Source organism: Carassius carassius, chromosome 26 (genome assembly GCF_963082965.1).
Source record: "Carassius carassius chromosome 26, fCarCar2.1, whole genome shotgun sequence".
In the NCBI taxonomy this organism is placed as follows: Eukaryota; Metazoa; Chordata; class Actinopteri; order Cypriniformes; family Cyprinidae; genus Carassius; species Carassius carassius.
The window spans coordinates 26,468,257-26,489,248 of record NC_081780.1 but is presented as its reverse complement, the minus strand read 5'-3'; the positions used below and the strand labels follow the sequence as shown (position 1 = coordinate 26,489,248).

At 37.5% G+C, this 20,992-nt stretch overlaps 1 protein-coding gene across 1 annotated transcript in view; it reads right to left on the bottom strand.

Annotated features, from left to right (window-relative positions):
* Positions 1 to 11,619: 11,619 nt before the first annotated feature.
* The window catches only part of LOC132106149 (gastrula zinc finger protein XlCGF8.2DB-like), a 71,850-nt gene continuing 62,477 nt past the window's right edge, over positions 11,620 to 20,992 (bottom strand). Inside the window, exons 3-4 of the mRNA XM_059511805.1 lie at positions 12,416 to 12,463; positions 11,620 to 12,186 (exon numbers count right to left, since the gene is read on the bottom strand). Coding sequence (XP_059367788.1) covers positions 11,651 to 12,186; positions 12,416 to 12,463 — 584 coding nt within the window. The 3' untranslated portion in view covers positions 11,620 to 11,650. The remainder of the gene's footprint in view (positions 12,187 to 12,415; positions 12,464 to 20,992) is intronic.

Below are 20,992 nucleotides of genomic sequence, written 5' to 3'. Positions count from 1 at the left end.
ACCAATCTTCTGGAGTCCAGTAATGACACCAGGGGATTACCAGAGTTTCGTCGTCCCGTTGGTCCAGCCGCACGAAGGTCTGCTCCACCTTGGGGGGCTCTGGTCCTGACCGCATGGCTGTGGTGGTCTTCTGCTCCACCCTGGGGGCCTTCCACCCTGACCACACGGTTGTGGTGGTCTTCTGCTCCGCCCTGGGGGCCTTCCGCCCTGACCACAAGGATATGGTGGTCTTCTGCTCCGCCCTGGGGGACTCTGGCCTCGACCACAAGGACGTGGTGGTCTTCTGCTCCGCCCTGGGGGGCTTCATGTTGTTTTTTGCTTTTGTGTTAATTTCTGTCCCTGTTCCTTTCTGTTAGTCTGGCCCTCCGTCCCTCCCCCTGAACCTCCTCCGGTCCTCCTCCCTCCTGGTCTTCCTGTTTTGTGTTTACATTCTGGTGCCTGTTCCCCATGTTTTTCTTTGCTGACCCTCCGTCCCTCTCCCTGAGCCTCCACCTGTCCACCTCCCTCCTGGTCTCTGTTCTGTGTCTGTCTTGAAGCGTCTGGGAGCCGCTCCGTAGAGGGGGGGTACTGTCACAGTCTCTGGGTTGTGTTCCCTGGGTTTCCACTAGGTGTCCTCCGGTTCCCACGGTGTGTATCATATTATCACGTCCTGTCTCCTTATTTGGTCACCTTCCTCCTTGTTTAGTTAATTGATTGTTCTCCACCTGTCTCCAGTTTCCCCATTATCCTTTTGTGTATTTATACCCAGTCTGTCTGAGTCTGTGTTACGGAGTTCTTGTTTAATGTTGATGTTAATTCATGTCCGTCATCTTGCCTTGCCTTGCCTTGCCTTGTCTTCTTGTTTAGTTTATGTTTGGATTGCTCTTCTGGTTTCAACTCATGCCTGGACTGTTTATTCTCCATGGATTAACCCCTAATAAATGACTTACTCGCACTTGGTTCTATCTTCTGGTTTCCTGTATCACCGATCGTGACAGATACAGCAGCAAATGCTTTGATGCAGTTTTGAAAATGAAACAATAGAGAAGACAATTTTAAGTTTCAAATAGTAATAGCTCTGGGATTAGAAACTGAAATGTCTTAAATTGTCCCAACCTGATGGCTTTTTCTTCTCTGTTCTACAGAATAATTAAGAACAGCTGTTATAGTAAAAATTATAGAAAACACTTGTGCCTCTACATTTTCCTCTTTCTCACCAGTCTCTGTCTCCTGGCTTGCTGTTACCTGCTCTCTTTCTGTCACTTGTGCCTCTACATTTCCCTCTTTTTCTTCCTCTTTCTCCATCTCCTCATTTGATCTATTACTTTCCACTCTCTGTCCATCTAGGAAGAAGGCTTACTATTTCAGCATTAATCTATTATTTTAACCATCACTACTACTCTTGCACCTAATCAATAAGTCCACCTTAAATATTGATAAAAAACATTAAAAAACTGATACACTGAAATATAGTGATTAATATTATTATTACTGTTGTAGTTGTCTAAAATTGAACACCTTTGCAATGTAAACAAATGACAGGCTACATTTGTTATTCATATCCTTCACACTGCACTTTGATGTCAGGTATATTATGCATTTTTATTGACAGTGATATTTTCACATTTTTACATGCTCAAGTGAACCGGTTCTTTCGGACAATTTGAGCAAATAAACCAGTTGAAAAAAAAAACGGTTCACCGGTTCTTTTGCGCTCGATGTAATGTCATGACTGCCCTTCATTCAAGCCTTCGGTTTACCCGCGCTCATAACATTAGCACAGAATCAGTTCAGAATCAATCACCAAAAGAATCAGTTCGGTTCAGACGCTCTGTGTGTCAGTCTGCTTCACACTGAATCACGCATGCGCAGTATCATCAACTCCTCGGTTCTCGAATCGGATGCGTCTGACAGAAACGGTTCTCGGTTGAGAGTACGAATACATTTTGAAATAATTATTATTTATTATTGTTCTGTGTAGTTTGAAGAGAAACATTTTTTAATCTTAATCCCGGATATATATTTTTTTAATCAGGAAGAGGATGGGGGGTCAAATGGGGGGTCAAAACGTTTTTTTGCAGGGTCTTGAGACCCCCCAAGACCCCCCCCTGGCGCCGCCGGTGCCTATGACACTGATTAGCCTACTATTGCTAATTTTAGATATTATAGCCTATTAATTTAAAATTAAACATGTTTCAAAACTATGCTATTATAATGATGTGTTGTATGCAAACAGCATTGTTAGTGTACAGTTTATTTATGTAGCCTTTACCTGAGATTACATGTATAACCGAATTGCCATCTGAAAGTGAATGTTCTGCTCTTTCAATGGGTTGTCTCAGTTCATTTTTAGCACTAACGATCGGGGATTCGCAGGAATTTTCATGCAGTTTTGCACTATAAATTTCAGGTTCTAATTTAAAAAGAAGTCAGTAGCCTACCAATTGTTTCCCCTCATTTTGTTTTCTTTCCTTCTCCTGTCTTTCCTTTCTTTTTTGGAGGCCTGATTTGACTTTCTTTGAGAAAGACATTTCTAAAGCGCTCCACCAGATGCTCAACTAAACTAACATAAACTGCATGCAGATGGACTAAACCATTTGGCGCATTAGCAAGAGGGGTGGGATCATGAGACAATCAGTCAATCAATCAAATTATTTAGCCAATACACAAAATTTACGTTTCATCTGACATTCATTATGAAATTTAATTAGGAAATGAAAATATCCAGGTAAAATAAAATATATTCCAGACTTTTCAAGGGCCCTCTCTTCCTTTGGGCCCTGGTAATCAGTACTGGTTTTAGCTTGTCATGACGAGGAAAAAAACATATATAAGTCACATTTATTTAGAACCAAGCACCAAGAGAAAACATTACCGTCTACAGCCGCGAGAGGGCACTCAGTGGTCTTCAGTGGTAGACTACAGGTACACTGAGCAGCATAGAGCGCCCTCTCGCGGCTGGAGACGGTAATGTTTTCTCATGGTTCATTTCTCTCAGTTCATGTCAAATTAATTTTGATAAATAAGTCGCACCTGACTATAAGTCGCAGGACCAGCCAAACTATGAAAAAAAAGTGTGACTTATAGTCCGGAAAATACGGTAATCCATTTGCAACTTTTAACTCCAGTTCAAAAGGTGGCGCTAATGCACCTAAAACGGTTTATTTTATGTAAGCTTCGGCAGCCGATGTTTACTTTCTTGTATGTAAATGTAACCAACCGTAACATAGTAGGAAAGAAAAACGTGAAGTATAAATACTGATCAGTGATTAATGGTTTTTGAACAGATTTTGGGCTGAAATTCATCAGCTGGATCTGCCAAACAGATTTGGATGGTTGACGTTAATGTTACAACTAAACAACAATATTATTCACAGAAAAACTTTGTATATGAGATAGGAGTAGGCCAATTCAGCCAATGAAATGGCAGATTGCTGGTTGTCAGTTTGATCATTAGTTTTATTGTATTTTGAAACTGTCAATTTAGCCTACTTTGAAGCAAATGTTTAAATTTTTTGTTGTGTAAAACAGGCAAATGATAATTATAAATGATAATTATAATTCACTAATTAGCTAATGTGAATTCAATGTGCCATTGATACGTGTCCATAAATTATGTAGAAGTAACATTAGTCAAAATGTTCACACAGAGATGAGTATCCTACAATACTTTAAGAGGAAGAGGACAGAGGAGAATGAGCTTGTAGATTGTATGGATAGCTACATACAGTATATTCTAGAATTCACATAGTAAAAGTACTTTAGATCAGTAAAATTAGGCCAACAGCATGTCATCAGAGTTTGCATTGAAACCAGTTCTGTGTCCTCAAACATGTTACTTTCCTAGACAGGAGATGAAGAGACCACAGAACAGGGAGAGTTAGGTCCAGGTGAGAAACAGGTAATGGGAATATGACAGGATGCTAATTTTTGTAGGATACAAGAATACATGGGTACTGTGTCCAACTATTTTAACTAATTGTTGTTATGATTATATAGATTTAAATGTAAAATGAGTTCCATGTCCTCAAACATTTGTTACCTTCCTAGACAGGAGATGAAGAGACCACAGAACAGGGAGAGTTTAGGTCCAAGCAAGAAACAGATAATGGGTATATGACAGAATGCTCATTTGTGTAGGATAACAGAATACGTTGATACTGTGTCGAGCTAATTAAGTAGTTGTTGTTATGATTATATATATTTAAGTGTAAAAATAGTTTATCGCTGTAGCTTTATAATGATGAGCTGTACATACTTTTATTTTCATCAATATTTTATAAATTAGAAAACAAATGTTTAAAATAAACATGCTTATACTTTAGATGGCAATTTCTTGAATCTGCAAACATGTTACAGTATTTTTCACAAAGTAATTGTTTAAAAAGAAAGTAAATGCTATAACAGGGCACTCAGTAATCTGGTAATTTTGTGCGCACTAGTAATCATATTATTTCAAATAAAGACAAAGTATTGCTAAATTTACATACAGCACAGTGAAAACAATATGAATATGACATAGTTGCTTACTGGATAAAGTACAGCATATTTTAATGAAGGATTTAAAGTTTTTCGATCACGTCTCCAGTGAAGCTGATCTTCTGTTCGCATTCACTCACTTCACACTGCCGACCGTCACTCACAGTAATAACATGTTTATACCGGCTATAAATGAACATTTCACAAGATATCACAGCTGAATTCGATTAAATCTGCAAGGTTTGTGAAATTAAATGTTTATTAGATATTCATTTCAGAGATTTGTTTAAATGATGTAGAACTAGAAAAATCTTACGTGGGGACAGACCATTTTTTAGTCTATAACCAAAACAACAGTCCTATATAAACCGGCTCAGCAACTTTGAAAGCCTCATAAGACACTGTCCATATGAAAGAGCAAGAGATTCACACCTTTATCTCGACCCCCACAAGCCACACATAACTAACCCCAAAAACCCAACCCCCTCCAGCTGAACAGCATTCAGTCTGTGTTTTGGCTCCGAGGAACGTGTGTTACTGGGCTGAAACATACCTGCACTCAGCAGCACTACTCTTTGTATTCATTATATTCTCGCAGCCCATATTATTATTTTCACAATACCATAATGATAATAACAAATCATCAATTAATAATTTATCATTATTTTACAAAAATCATTGTTATTTGTGATCGTGGATGTTTGCGGAAGGCTTTAAGACCATGCGGAGTCCTCTGTTATCGCCACACAGCGCGCAGGACTCCGCTTCACTGACTCCGCTTCACCATCTGCTGTTTGACTTTACTGAATCAGATTGAGGCGAATACAACTTATTGATCATGAGACCAACATTTAGCAAGCAGGAAAACATTCATTCTACCTGAAGGAAGACGTATTTTATTGAGCTAACGCTGTTAAATAGAGAGGAGAAATCCGTTTCCATATTCGTGATGTTGCCCATTTGAAGCTTAAGTATTATTCGTGAGGTAAAATAGGCTTTGTTGTTCACGCGTGTTTCAGTATTGATGAAAAAAAATCATAATTAACAATATGTGGAGTAAGTGGACCACTGCTAACGCTGAATGTCTGGTGAATGACTGCTGTTTCCAGTGAATATGTGCGCGAGGCACCAGCGTGATCAAACAGCAGAAACAGAAAATATTCAGTTTTTGGACACACATAAGGCATAATTCAAAAATTCAAAGTGTTAGTAGTTTGAAAAAATCAAGAATAAAAACATAGTTAATAATAATTTTTGCTAAATGCTGGACCATTCCCATTTCGCTCTGCATATGGAACCTGAAGATTTTTTTTAAACCAAGAATGAACCAAAATGAAAAAGCTTTTTATCCGTATATATATTTTTTCACAAGACCATAATGATAATAACAAATCATCAATTAATAATTAATCATTATTTTACGAAAATCATTGTTATTTGTGATCGTGGATGGTTGAGGAAGGCTTTAAGACCAAGCGGAATCCTCTGTTCCCGCCTCACAGCGCGCGGGACTCCGCTTCACTGACGCAGCTTCACCATCTGCTGTTTGACTTTACTGAATCAGATTGAGGCGAATACAACTTATTGATCATGAGACCAACATTTAGCAAGCAAGAAAACATTCATTCTACCTGAAGGAAGACGTATTTTATTGAGCTAATGCTGTTAAATAGAGAGAGAGAGAGAGAACCAGTGTAGGACTATTCTTAAACATGGAACTTAAACTATTCTTAAACATGGCTCATTATATTGAAGTACAAATCCAAACACCAGAAACGTTATGCATTTTATGAATAATGAAATGTTATGAAAAGTATGCATTTTATTTATTCACATGCAGTATGGTTGTTGGTATTTAGCAGTTAAAACCTATTTTTGAACTTGAATTTAAATACTATTAAACTAATTTTAAAATATCAAGGAGTTTATAAATTAAAAAGGATAAAATGTCACTGTGCATGTTACATAGCCTAAATGAACTTGTGTTAATAATATAATTATAACTAACAATATAATTAGATTTTTTTTTTTACATGAACAACTCCTGTATAAAATGGGACAGCAACTTTTATATCAAACATTTTTAAATCGTCCACAGCTGAGCAACGCGGGAGGCGGATCTGCGCCAGAGCGCGTGAAGTGAATGTGATGAACGGTCATTTTCAGATGCAATGAAAAAAAAAAGAAATAGCCTAGATTAGGCCCATGCAGGCTCTGCTCTGAAGTATATAATAATTATAATTACTGTTAACCCAGAGTAACAAATTTTAACGGATTAATCGCCTTTTTTCATTTGCTGCATATTTTCTTTATTTATTTATTTTTAAACACACTAAAAAATAAATTAAGTTTGTGAGAGAAAAAAAAATATACGAGTCTTGTATAGGTTTAATTTTAGCAGATTAATCACCTATTTTCGTTTGCTGCATTTATATATATATATATATATATATATATATATATATATATATATATATATATATATATATATAACGGCTGGCCTAATAATATTATCATGTACAAACAGGATATATTTAGTTCCCTTCACTTTACAACAAATCCTTTAAATTTAACAAATATATCAGAAGAAAACAAGAATTAAAAATATAGAATTCTAATGGATAAATATAATTGCAGTATATAATAATATAGGCTTAGCTATAAACAAACAAAAAATAATAATAATTTAAAGCCAAGCATAAGGTTGGGCTTTCTCATTCTCTCACTCGGGAGAAATCCGTTTCCATATTCGTGATGTTGCCCATTTGAAGCTTAAATATTATTCGTGAGGTAAAATAGGCTTTGTTGTACAAGCGTGTTTCAGTACCGATGGAAAGAAAATCATAATTAACAATATGTGGATTAAGTGAACGACTGCTGTTTCCAGTGAATATGTGCACGAGACACCAGCGCGATCAAACAGCTGAAATAGAAAATACTAAATTTTTGGTCACACATAAGGCATAATTCAAAAATGCGAAGTGTCAAGCCACCTTTCCACTGTTTCTGACAAACAACAAGCGACAGACCGGAAGTCATTCTTTTCCAATGGAAAGTAATGCGGGAGCTGCGTGGAGTTCCGATCACATGCATATGCGTAAATTTCGGATCCGATTTGAGCCTCAGATATGTTCACATATTTGAAACATGCAAACATGTCTGGCAAGACTAGTGGAGTGCAGGCCAAAATCAAGGAGATTCAGCATCTTGCCCTCTATGTCCACTGTGGCCCACATTGCGTCAATCTTGTAACACAGGCTGCCCGCAGTTCATCCTGTGTGGTTATGGATGCACTGTCATTGGTTTCACAAACTTGGAACCCTCTTCAACCAATCAGGCAAGTTTAGAACGGTCTTTAAAGAGATTGCCAAATCAGAACACGGGAACATCAAAACACTGAAGCCCTTATGCCCTACCAGATTGGTCGTCAGGATATTGGCTATTCGAGCTGTTCTTGGGCAGTATGAGGCAGTGCTGCTCAGTCTGGAGGAGATGGCTTTGTCTGGTTACTCTGAAACAACAATCAATGCTAGTGGGGTTTTGGAGCGATTCCAAAAGGGGACCACGGTGCTTGGGCTTCTTCTTGCTTGTGAAGTGATTGGAGAACTAGAGTGTCTGAATTACTCCCTACAGACGTCAACAGGAACTGTCATGGGCATGACGGCAGCTGTGGACTGCATGAAGTCAACTCTGAAGGCAAAGAGGTCAGATGAAATGTTTCACCACATACACACAAAGGCCACCTAGCTAGTCACCAGCTGAGGTATTGAACCTATCAAGATGCTGCATGCCAGAAAGCCACCCCAGCGCTTCACAGGAAATGCAACAGCATTTGTCCCAGCAACCAATGAAGAGCATTACCACATTGACATTGAAATTCTGGATACTGTGGACATGCAACTAACCATGCGCTTTGAACAGAGTAGCCTGCAAGTCCTGGATGAATTAGAGAGAGTGCTCCTGACTGGAAAAAATGCAAGATGTTGTCAGCCAATATCCAGAGCTAGATCGGCGTTCAAGCTTCAGTTCGACTATAGTACCACTCTTGAGGCTACCAACATACAAAAAAATCTGCTGCCAGAGGTCTGCAGTCTCTTCAGCCAGGTAGAGACATTGGTGAGGCTGCTTTTGGTTGTTTCTTCTTCCTCTGCAGAAGCAGAAAGAAGTTTCAGTTCCCTAAGAAGACCGAAGACCTGGCTAAGGAGCATAATGTCACAGACCCATCTAAACAGCACTGTCTGTGGCTGAAGGAAGTAGTTATGCATACATTTTTTTTTTCAAGATTGGTTATTTCATATTTGTTTACAGTTGTGCTGTTGAACTTATGATCCAGATGGGGATCGAACTCGGGTATGTGGCGTGTATAACCTTGGCACTAACCACTTCTCCACTGAAGCAGGTCAAACCCAGATGCAGAGGAAATATCCAAGAGGCGCAGAGTCTGACTCCTAAAGTTCTTTACTCAAAAAAAAAAACTCTGTCCTTAAATGTCAGGCAAAAGAGAAATCCAAAGCAACACTCAACAGAAGACAGCAAAATTCTTTAACCAAAAATCCTTGGCAGCATCATACTCAAAAAGACTTTTGGACTGAACAAGAACAATAGTCAGTGAGAGTTTTAAATAGGGTGGGCAATTAAGAAAGATTCAATACAGGTGTGCTACAAGTCTCTAGGTGATCTGGGTTGAAAGTACGCCATCCAGTGGTGAAACCAGGGAAACTCAGTCAGAACATTACAGAACTGTTGTATAAATGCAACATCATACTCGTAGCTGTGTGATATTCCGCTATAACAGCTTTTTTCACACTTTGGAACAATCTAAATTTGTATAACAAAATACATAGCATAATGGGAAAACATCAAACCTGCACTGTATTAAATTGCTCCTTGACCAAAGAGTGATCAATGCAACTAATGAATGTCTTTAAATAATTTAAAGAGAATTGCATGACAGGAACACACTTGACAGTATCGTAATCCTAAGTATGTCAGCTTCTTAAAGTAAATACTAGAAATAAACATACAAGAACTAGAGAGAAAAAAGAAATAAAACCACTCTACACCAGACTATAAAAACTTGCTAACGTTTTCTACTACATACAGATTCACTCATCTCAACGACACCAAATCAATACTCTCCAGCGTCTGTGGTCTATTTCAAAAGAGAAATCAGCACATACGCCTCCGTGTGTCCAATTAGATGGTAATAAATCAAAGAAACAAACTCATACAGGAGTAAATGATGACAATTTTTATTTTGGGGTGAACTGTTGATTTAAGACAAGTGAATGTTTCCTCTTAAGTGTGACACCTTATTTTTCTTATCTGAATTTCTTCTCAGTGATTCTTCTCAGAATTTTCTTCTCTTCACTGTGAATTCTCATGTGAATCTTTTTCTGCTTATTAAAACAGTTCGCTTTGTCTGAGCAAGTTTTTACAAACTGATTACACTGAAATTTTTAAGTTATATTAACTCAGTTTTATAAGTTAATGCAACATCCTTTATTAATTAAATGTTACTAAGTCATTTTAACTGATACTAACTTAATCTGATTAGTTACTGTAACATTATTGATTGTTAATTTCACAAGAGTTTTTGGGTTCACAGGACCAATTAAAACTATATAAAGGAGACAAAAATTTTTTGGTTACATTACATTAAGCTTACCTTGGTTAAAACATTATAGTTTTAATCATTAACAAATCTTCAACATAAAATATTTTTTCAAATGGAAATACATTCTCCAAAACAGTGCAAGGCCCTTGAGAAATGAGCTGAGATGACAACTGACACTTTTAGAAGTGGACAGTATGTATATCTGCATATCACCTAGCTGTAAACACCTCCCTAAAACGTGACCCTTGAACAGAAAAGGTCTTAAGTGTAAATTTGTCAAAATTGAGATTTATAGATCAGCTGAATAAATAAGCTTTCCATCGATGTATGTTTTGTTAGGATAGGACAATATTAGGCCAAGAAAAAAAAAATCAAAATCCTGAGAAAATTACCTTTAAAGTTGTCCAAATGAATTCTTAGCAATGCATATTACTAAACCAAAATTTCAGTTTTGATATATTAATGGTAGGAAATGTACAAAAAATCTTTATCGAACATGATCATTACTTAATATTCTAATGATTTTTGACATAAAACTGACCCATGCCAATTTTTTATGACTATTGCTAAAAATATACCCCAGCAACTTACTCCACCCCAAAATGAAAATGTTGTTCGTCTTCGGAACACAATATAAGATATTTTGGATGAAATCCGGGAGGCCTGTAAACCTGTAAACCTACCCCTGGATCCCATTACCACCCCTAAACCTTTAAGCTCAGAGTGTTGTGGAGTGGAGCTGATTAAGGTGCATTGTGTAGTTAACCATAGATTACATTTGGTAAAATGGTCAACACAAACATCAATGCAACCAGGCAGCTACATTCATCAGCACCTGCATGCTTTCATGTTGTCCAAGTTCTGTGTAGTATGGTGTTTTTCATCGACTGCATGCTTTTGTCATGTTATGCACGCAGTCTCATTGGTTGCGTGTTCTTGTGAGCTGCAGTCCTGCCACTGCTTGGACTATTTTGGGGGTGGTTTTTGTTTATTTATTATTAAGTCCGATAAAAAGCAGATTAACTTCTGCATCCTTGAGTCCTTCTTCATCCCTTGTTTAACCTGACAATAAGTAACATTAAAAATATATTTGCAAGACAGTTTTTTTATATTATATAATTATCAAAAACACTTTACATTTCATTTGTTTTTTATGTAAAATCCATACTAAGACTCTATGACATATACAAATTACACGTTATTGCAACTTACTGATATTACACATACAAAGACATATATGTTGTATTAATAATTATATATGTGACATATGTCAAAATATGTATTATATATATTAACATACATAATATATGTGACATATATGTCAATGTATGGAATTGTTCCATTTTCTAATAGGTTTCATATATAGCTGGGTTTTTTATCTATATGAGCATATTAGGACATTTCATATATATATTTCATATATGCATAACAATTCCGTATGGGACATATGAGGATTTATTTCACACGTTTATTCTAACATGTTCAGTGACAGAAGAGAGAAAGAGACTGAATAACATCTCACTGTTACTGGTTTATCATGCAGCTCAAGGTATTGTGGGTAGACTCTCTCTACAGTCAATTCTGATTGATCAGCAGTTTCACTGATGATCTTTTAAAAATTGTAAACCCAGGATAGAGCGGCTGAGTGAATGTGGTCTGGAGTGTGTGAATGAGTCTCATTGTATCAGAGACGCTGTAGAAGGACAGAGTTCCTGCTCTGTGATCCACATACACTCCTATTCTACTGCTGACGGACTCTACAGGGAGTTCAGTCCGTATCTTTTTGTGTCTGAATGAGTATCTGTCAGAAGAGCAGAACAAACTCCAGGACTGATCATTACGTCCAAACACACACTCATCACCCCGTCTATTCCTGCTGATGCTCCTATATGAGACTGATATACACACACCTCTATCTCCACTCCACTCAATCTCCCAGTAACAACATCCACTCACACTCTCATTACACAACACCTGAGGATGCACATCAAATCTGTCTGGATGATCAGGATACAGCTGCTCTGTGTCAGTGCAAATAATCCTTGTGTTGTTCTCAGACAGACTGAGGTTTTTCTGTGCTGTGTTTTGATCCGGAGTGAGTGGATAGGAAACTGAAGGGAATAAAAACACACCAGAATCAGGAATTATGAATCAGATCTGGTAATGTAGCTACACTTTTCATGTTCATTATGTAGCCAGTGTCCCATGAAAGCTTAAATATTCTGTGCAAATTGTCAATTACACGATCAGTTATAAAACTCCTTTGTCATGTTTTCTTTCGCCCTTTACAGGAAGAAGATGTACACAGCAAGTTTTTCCGCTTGTTTTTTAATGACTTACATTGTAGGAAGTTGTCCCTGGTCCAGAGAACAAAGTTGATGAATGTGACTGTGGAAATCAACAGACATGAACAACATGATTATCATGTCAAGAGAAAATAATCCTCCATCCATTCCTAAAACTTTTCTAATATTATCTTCTTCATGACATGAGATGATGGAGGATATTTCTAAGAATCAATGAGAATAACCCGTTAATAACAAGGGCTATAGAATACCCAAGACATGTCACTCATATAGTTTTAAATGGGAAAAATCCAACTCTCAATATGGCCGCTCAATCGCAGGAACCCCCACCTTCTGAATGAAAAGTCAATGACTAATCTGAAAAGTCACTGATCTAGCCTGAGAAACAAGCTTTTTATAACGCTATTTGAGCAAAAGAAACAACATTTATGATACAGTTGTTGTCATATTTCTTTGGTGATTTCAAATATGAAATTTAATCCCAAGCTTAGTGAACAGTTTTGGAGAATTTGATGTTTCCCCAATCAAAGAGATAGGATCTGCACTTGGACGCCCGAGAGGCATTTCAAAGATGGCCGCCGAGTGACATGACTTGTCTTAAAGAGACTTTGTTCATAATTAAAAATGTTACAATTTAGTATAAGGACAAATTCTCACTACTAACTAGTTTTAGCATGCCTATTATTAACATATTAGCACATATTCTGTATAATATACCTAAACTTAACAACTACCATACTAACTATTAATAAGCAGAAAATTATTAGCTTATTGAGGCAAAAGTCATAGCTAATGGTTTGTTAATAGTGATAATTGGACCTTAAATTGGACCCTAAAAAAGCAAAATGTCTTCAGGAATCACAGTGATCATGCGTGAAAAACATCCATTCTTCAAGGCCACATCTGTAAGAATAAACTGAAATATAGCTGCAAGCAGCGATGGCGGGCTCAAGCCGTCAGTGCAAACGCCACCCCGGTGGCATCGGGAAAACTCTGCCCAGCGGGCATAAGAATTTACAGTAACCCTCTGGCAATCAAGTTTTAAGGGATACGGCAGTTAAAGGGTTAATCCGACCCATCTAGACTTTGAAATCACATACACAGAACAATATATATAACTTTAGTATCACTTTATTTTAATATATATAAAAAATGTATAAGGTGTGCATCGTAGCTGAAACCTAAATGAACACATCACAATTGTTTTATGACTGCAAGTCTTTCTCCTCAAATGCTATGGAGCTTCAAATTTGCGTTTGAGCCCATGTGAAAAAGTAGCATAATTTACATATGACTTACAGTTTGTTTTAATAAATATCAAACATTAAATTTAATTGTGCATTATAGCTGTCGCCTAGATGAACAATTACAGTTGTTTTTATGACTGTAAGTCGTTCTCTTCAAATGCTACTGACGTTAGAAAAGTGTATAACAATATCACATGTAACTTTAGAGACGGTCCCTAAATTTGAGACTCTCGAATGTCCAATGTCAAGCCAACTTTATGCCTGTTTTTGTTTTGTTTTTTACTTTCTTTATTTTTCTTTTCTCTGTGCCGGATTGCTGATGTCTTTTACATGGGCATAGATGTCCATACATCAATAACGAACATTCATCCGCAAACATGAGGTGCGAGCGGTCGCGAGCGCGGATGGGAGAATGGCGCATGTTTTTTTTTTTTTTTGAGCAACTGGGATGGTGCCCCCTCTGGGAGTTGGTGCCCTACGAAGACTGCGTACTCTGCATATAGGGAGTGTCGGTATTATCTGGAAGATATATTCCTCAAACCGTCGTACAAGAGGAGGTGATGCTAGTCCTTCAAGAATCTCTCAAAACTTATCTGTTCATAAAGCCTATATATAAAGTCTTTTTACATCTCTCAGAACCTGACACATTGTAATTCGTAGACTCCAGGAAAGTTGCAGTTCTGGAAAATGGTGGCACTGTAGACTAAATGCTCCCTGATTGTTTCACACCTAATTCTTCACTTTAATTCTTAATTCTTTTGCAGTTTACGTGTTTCTGGTCTTCTCCACCTGTTTTTTTTTCTGACCCCAAAATCCGTTCGCAATTTAAGTTCCTCAATGTTTTTTCAACATGTAGACAAAGTTTGGTGAGTATAGTGAACTTTTCCTCTGAGGAGTATTCATTAAATCACAGCTCAATTTAAAAAAAAAAATCCATATTCAAATCAAAATAGCCGATTTCCTGTTGGTCGTAGCTGATGACTGTGAATTAGAAAGTTGTCCGTCATGATAAGAACAATATACGTACCGAGTTTGGTGTCTGTACCTTTTGACAAAAGGTGGCGCTATAGAGTGCCTTTTCCACGCCCTTTTAAAAGCTTTTTCCATTGTCTAGCTATCAATAATACTGATATGTGTTTTGAGTTTCATGTAAATCTGAGGTTGTTATCTGCCTCAAAATCACCATAACAGAATTTTCAAGTTTGACACGTTGCCATGGCAACAATGTTTTGTCATTATTCTGATGAAGTTTGAGGCAAATCGAGTAAAAATAAGATGCTGAATTCAAAGCATTTTGAAAATGACTCAATTCCTGCTGCCAGTTGGTGGCGCTATAATGTTGACTCTTAATAGTCACATATATACGATCGGTATCATACATCGAACAAATCGAAGAAGTTTGATCAAACTCAAGCAATGTATGTGGATGTTATTAGGCGTTTCCTGTTTCTCATTTTTTGCCCAAATTTCAACGCCGCGCCACGGGCAAACCGTTCGAGATATCAAAAATCCCCTGGCAATTTTTCATCCCAAATGTCTTGAGATCATGTTGACCGAGTTTGGTGGCAATCAAGTAAAAAATCTATGACAAGTATATCAAATTCCAGAGCATGCTTTTTTTAAACAGCCCTGAATAGCTGACTTCCTGTTGGGCGGAGCCTATGACATAGCACGCAAAAGATGTTCAGCTCAATGAGATCTATAAGTGTACTGAGTTTCATATAAATATATGCAAGTGTGTGTGAGCTATGGTTCTAGATTTCTGACTGTGTTCCAGGGGGTGCTGTAGAGCCCCTGTGCCACGCCCGGGTCCCAGTCTCTGCGACGTCCTGATGGCCGCAGGTTCCAATGTGTGTGCCAATTTTCAAGAGTTTTTGAGCATGTTAAGGCCCCCAAAAACCCCTTTTAAAGGTTTTAAAGGTTTAATAAAAAATAAAAAAAATAATAATAAGAATAATCCTTAGGGGAACAATAGGGCTCTTCACCCCTTCGGGCTTGAGCCCTAAATATGTGGCTTCTCTGTACAGAAAATGATAGGTATTTAATCCCTATTGGTTCTAACTGGCTCCAACAGTTACACACTGATTAAGTGCTACAATTTAAGTGACTGAAATATTCAGTGTTTGTTTGGTCTATTCTGCCACATGTGCTGAGATTGTTTAAAATGTATTTTAAAGACTGCTGATATTGTGTTAAATTCTCAGCATGGTCACTAAGGACAAGAACGCTTTTATCATAAATCTACTGAAGGTCATTTTTAAGAATGTTATGCAAAAATCCAGTCCAGGTGGATATACACTATACCCTGAAATAATATCAAAAGCAGCAGTTTAGGTAAAACATATATGACAATGAGAGTAACATGTCAATGCATCAATGTGTCCTGACAACTAAGTAATTTAAAGTGTGAAGGTCTCTTATGTGTAGGGCAGCAACAACTAATTGATAAAATCGGCATTAATCAATTATGAAAATAATTGACAACAGATATCATTAAGGAGTAGTCGCTGTGGTGAGGGGGGCGTATGTGGTTCAGCGAGGTCTGCTGTGGGAGAAATAGATGAGAGACGAGCAGTGAGTAAAGCAATGGGCACCACGGTTGCTATAGTTATAGATCATCTTACAATAAACAGAACATAAAATACAAACCTAGCTATATAAATAAATAAATCTGGGCTACACGTCTCTGGCTGCTTTGTGTAGAGTTGTTACTGGGAAAGCCATTATATTTTTGATTTTCCAACTTCTGGCAGAATATGAAATTACATTTTCAATCAGCTTGCCAGCTATTTTTGTTCAGACCAGGGTGAAAATCAACCCATATTTTTATGTTGCAAACATGCAGATTTGTAAATGTGAACCGGTGGATCAACAAGGAAAATCTAAACAATTAAGACAGAAAAACATGACAATGGACTTCGGGATCCAAATGCAAGGCTTTATTTTTACATACGTGATCAAACAGACAGGTTCGAAAACCAGCAAACAGTATAATCCAAGGCAGAGTCAAAAGAGTAATAAAAAAATAGGCAAAGCTCAGGGCAGACAGAAAACAATCCCAAAAACAAGGAAACAGTCCAGGTTCAAATTAGTGATGGGTGCTTTTTTCGAAGCACTGCTTCGTGAAGCTTTACAACTTATCAATATTTGTTCTTCCTGCTATTAAGTGTTACAAAGCTGTACTATTAGCTAAAGCAGCATATTCTGCATATAATATGCACACTGCTTGTGTGGTGCAGTCAGTTTTGACTGCAAAAGTCATTAATCACTTACCCCCATATCAATCCAAACCCAAGTCTCTGTTCATCTTCAGAACACAAATTAAGATATTTTGGATGAAAACCTGGAGGCTTGAGACTGTCCCATAGACTGCCAAATAAATAACAGTTTCAAGGTCCATAAAAGTTACTATTCACACAGAAGAGCATACGCAGCACGGTGATATGGTATGAATTATTGAATGAAGTCTTTATTTTTGTTTTCTTCGCTTACAAAAAGTGTTCCCATCACTTCATATTACCCAGATTGCACGTCTGATGGCAGATGGACTATTCTGACGATGACTTTTCATAACTTTTATTTAACAACTACTTTGTTATTTACTTGGAAGTCTATAAGACAGTTTCAAGCCTCCAGGTTTTCATCCAAAATATCTTAAATTGTGTTCCGAAAACAAAAAGAGCTTTTACGGCTTAGGATGGACATGGGGCTAAGTGATTCAGGACAAAATGTTAATTTTACGGTGGAGTATCCCTTCATGTTGGTGAAGAATTGAATGCAAAAAGCTGCATTTTGTTCACTCTCTGTCACCTTGCAGTGTCGACACCACGGGCCTGGACACCTCGGTCACTGTGCTCCTATAATGCCATCTCCGAATTGGTTGCACTGATTTTAGTCTGTGAGGCAGGCTGGTGCCCTGGGAAGATCTCCCACTCAGAAGTACGAGATGCGAAATGTTTTTAATTTCAGTTTGTTCTTAGCAAAAATATTTTTTGCCTTCAGGTTCCAGAGAATAATAAGAACGTAACAGTATTCACTTTATAAAATTCCTAATAATCTTTTATATTACTGAATCTTCAAATTATGCCATACTGTAAGTGAGGGAGTATTTTATGTTTCAGCGATTTGATCGCGCCGGCACCTCATGCATATTTTCATTGTCACATAGTCTGTACCGTACAGAGTGAGCCCTGGTGCAGCAAAAATTTTTTCATTATGATTTTTTTCCCCGTCAATATTATTAATTTAATAAATAATGGTTTAGCTTCAAATACATTGCAAATATGGAAACATTTGGATTTGTGCTGAATGAGAGCTGTACGTGAGCACATACTTTAAGTTACGCTTTAAATTATTTGTTTTGGCTTGTTTATAGCTAGATCTATACATTTAAATTTTCATTTAGTCATTTAACAGACGCTTTTATCCAAAGCGACTTAAAAATTAGGACAATGGAAGCAATCAAAGTCAAAAAAAGAGCAATTATATATAAGTGCTATAAAAAGTCAGTTAGCTTAAATGCAGTACACATAGCAAAAGTTTTTTAAATTATACAATAAATAAAAAAGAAAACGGACAGTATAGAAAAAGAATAGAGCAAGCTAGTTGTGGCAAGGGGGCGTGCTTCAGCGAAGTCTGCATTGGGAGAGAGAGGCAGGAGACGAACGGTGAGTGAGTGGGTTAAACGAAAATAACCAACACCTGTGTCTTGTTCCAATAATTGGCGTGGAGAGAGTATCTAAAACCAGGAGAAACAGGAGTAGGTGAGAGAGAGAGAAGGACTGCTGACGGATGATCCTGCCTCGAAGAAGAAACCCCAGAAGTTATTGAGATTGGGTGTTTATGTTGGTGTAGTTTGAAACTGTGAACCGTTAAAAGTTATTTATATATTTAAAAAATATTATTATTATTAATATTAATTAAATAATATTATTAAAAAAAGAAAACAAATGGAATACAAAAAGATTAGAAAGGCTAGTATTATTATTTTTTTTTAAGAAGAAGACAACCAGTAAATGAATAGTGTGCAAGTCAAAAGAATAGAAATGTAAATATAGTTCTAGACTTAAAGGGTCAAATAAAGATGGAAGAGATGTGTTTTTAGCCGATTCTTGAAGATGGATAAGGACTCAGATTGAGTTGGGGAGGTCATTCTACCAGGAGGGAACATTTAATGTATAAGTCAGTGAAAGTGATTTTGTGCTTCTATAGGATGGCTCAAAAAAAAGTGACGTTCACTTGCAAACACAAGCTTCTAGAGGGCACATAACTCTAAAGTAATAAATTTATTTAAAGAGGTGCACAGCCAGTGGTGGTTTTGTAGGCAAACATCAATGCCTAGAATTTTATGCGAGCAGCTATTGGTAGCCAGTGCAAATTGATAAACAGAGGTGTGACGTGCATTATTTTCTGCTCATTAAAAATGTATCTTGCTGCCGCGTTCTGGATTAATTGTAAAGGTTTGATAGAACTGGCTGGAAGACCTGCCAAGAGAGCTTTGCAATAGTCCAGCCTGGACAGAACAAGAGCTTGAACAAGGAGTTGTGCAGCATGTTCTGAAAGAAAGGGTCTGATCATCTTGATGTTGAATAAAGCAAATCTGCAGGATCGGACAGTTTTAGCAATGTGGTCTGAGAAAGTCAGCTGATCATCAATCATAATTCCAAAGTTTCTGGCTGTTTTAGAAGTGATTATGGTTGATGTGCCTAACTTGATGGTGAAATTGTGATGAAACGATGGGTTTGCTGGAACCACAAGCCGTTCTGATTGAGTTGAAGTGATGGTCCATCATCCAGCAAGAAATGTCTGTTAGACAAGCTGAGAAGAAAGTAGGCACCATTGGATCATCAGGATGGAATGAGAGGTAGAGTTGAGTGTCATCAGCATAGCAGTGATATGTAAAGCCATGTTTCTGAATGACAGAACCTAATGATGCCATGTAGACAGAGAAGAGAAGTAGTCCAAGAACTGAGCCCTGAGGCACCCCAGTAGTTAGATGTTGCGACTTGGACACCTCACCTCTCCAAGATACTTTGAAGGACCTATCTGATAGGTAAGACTCAAACCACTGAAGTGGGGTTCATGAGATGCCTTTTGCCAGTAGGGTTGACAGGAGGATCTGGTGATTAACTGTCAGAAGCAGTGGACAGATCAAGCAAGATAAGTACTGAAGATCTGGATTCCGCTTTTGCCAGTCTTCGAGCTTCAACAAATGAGAGCAAGACAGTCTCAGTTGAATGTCCACTTATGAAGCCCGATTGGTTGCTGTCAAGGGGGTTGCTCTGTGTGAGAAATGCAGAGACTTGGTTGAACACAGCTCGTTCAAGTGTTTTTGCAATGAAAGGAAGAAGGGAAACTGGTCTGTAGTTCTCTAAAAGAGATGGGTTGAGGGTAGGTTTCTTAAGTAGTGGAGTTATACAAGCCTGTCTAAATGATGGAGGGAAAAATGGAGGGAAAAACCACCGTGTGGAGGGATGTGTTAATGATATTTGTGAGTGTAGGTACTTATACAATTTTTACGAATATATTTAAATGAAATGGGACAGATTTAATATTGCCAAATTATATATCATTATAAACATCTAAGCATCAAGCATCAACGACAGATTGCTGTTTTTAAGCAGTACATATCAAAACATGAAGAATGAAAATGCAGTACATACCAGATTTGTTGTATTAACGAGTCATAAACACATCCACAGCTGTAAATCCCGGTTTAGTTAGAAAGGTAAGGTTCCACAGAACGAAATCTCATGAAGCACGTTTAGTCCAACGAAGCAATAACGATGTAATATGGATGATAATTCCTTTGTTTACGTTTCAGTTCTTCAGGGACAGTATTGTTTGTGTCTGTTATGGAATAACTCGCGCTCAGAAACTGCATCTTGGTAGTAAAAAAACAGCATGGTTTTGTAGCGTACAGTGTCACAAACAGAATGAGACGATCCACAAAAAAAAGTGAAAGCTAGGCAAAAGATCGTTTATTTGAATTCTGGTGCTCTCTTGTTACGGCTCGTGACCCGCTCTGACGCACTTGTCAGCTGATGGAGGCGGAACTTAGCAATCGTCTTTTTCTTAATTTGATTTATTTTTCAACATTTTTCATATATGTGTGAGTGTGTTTTATGTTTAATGTGCCTGTCTCTGCATGATTACAATCTTTTGAGTGCAAATCAGCTCGCTATTATTGTGTAACCACAGCTATCAATGTGTACGCCAGCTATATGAATAGTTTGTGATGTGTTATGGACTTTATGGCGCATCTCTGATTTGCATCTCTATAACTGGCCATCAGCACATCAACACGTGATAATTGACTATATGAACAGAAATCATTGTAAATGCTACATTTCTAGCAATCTCAG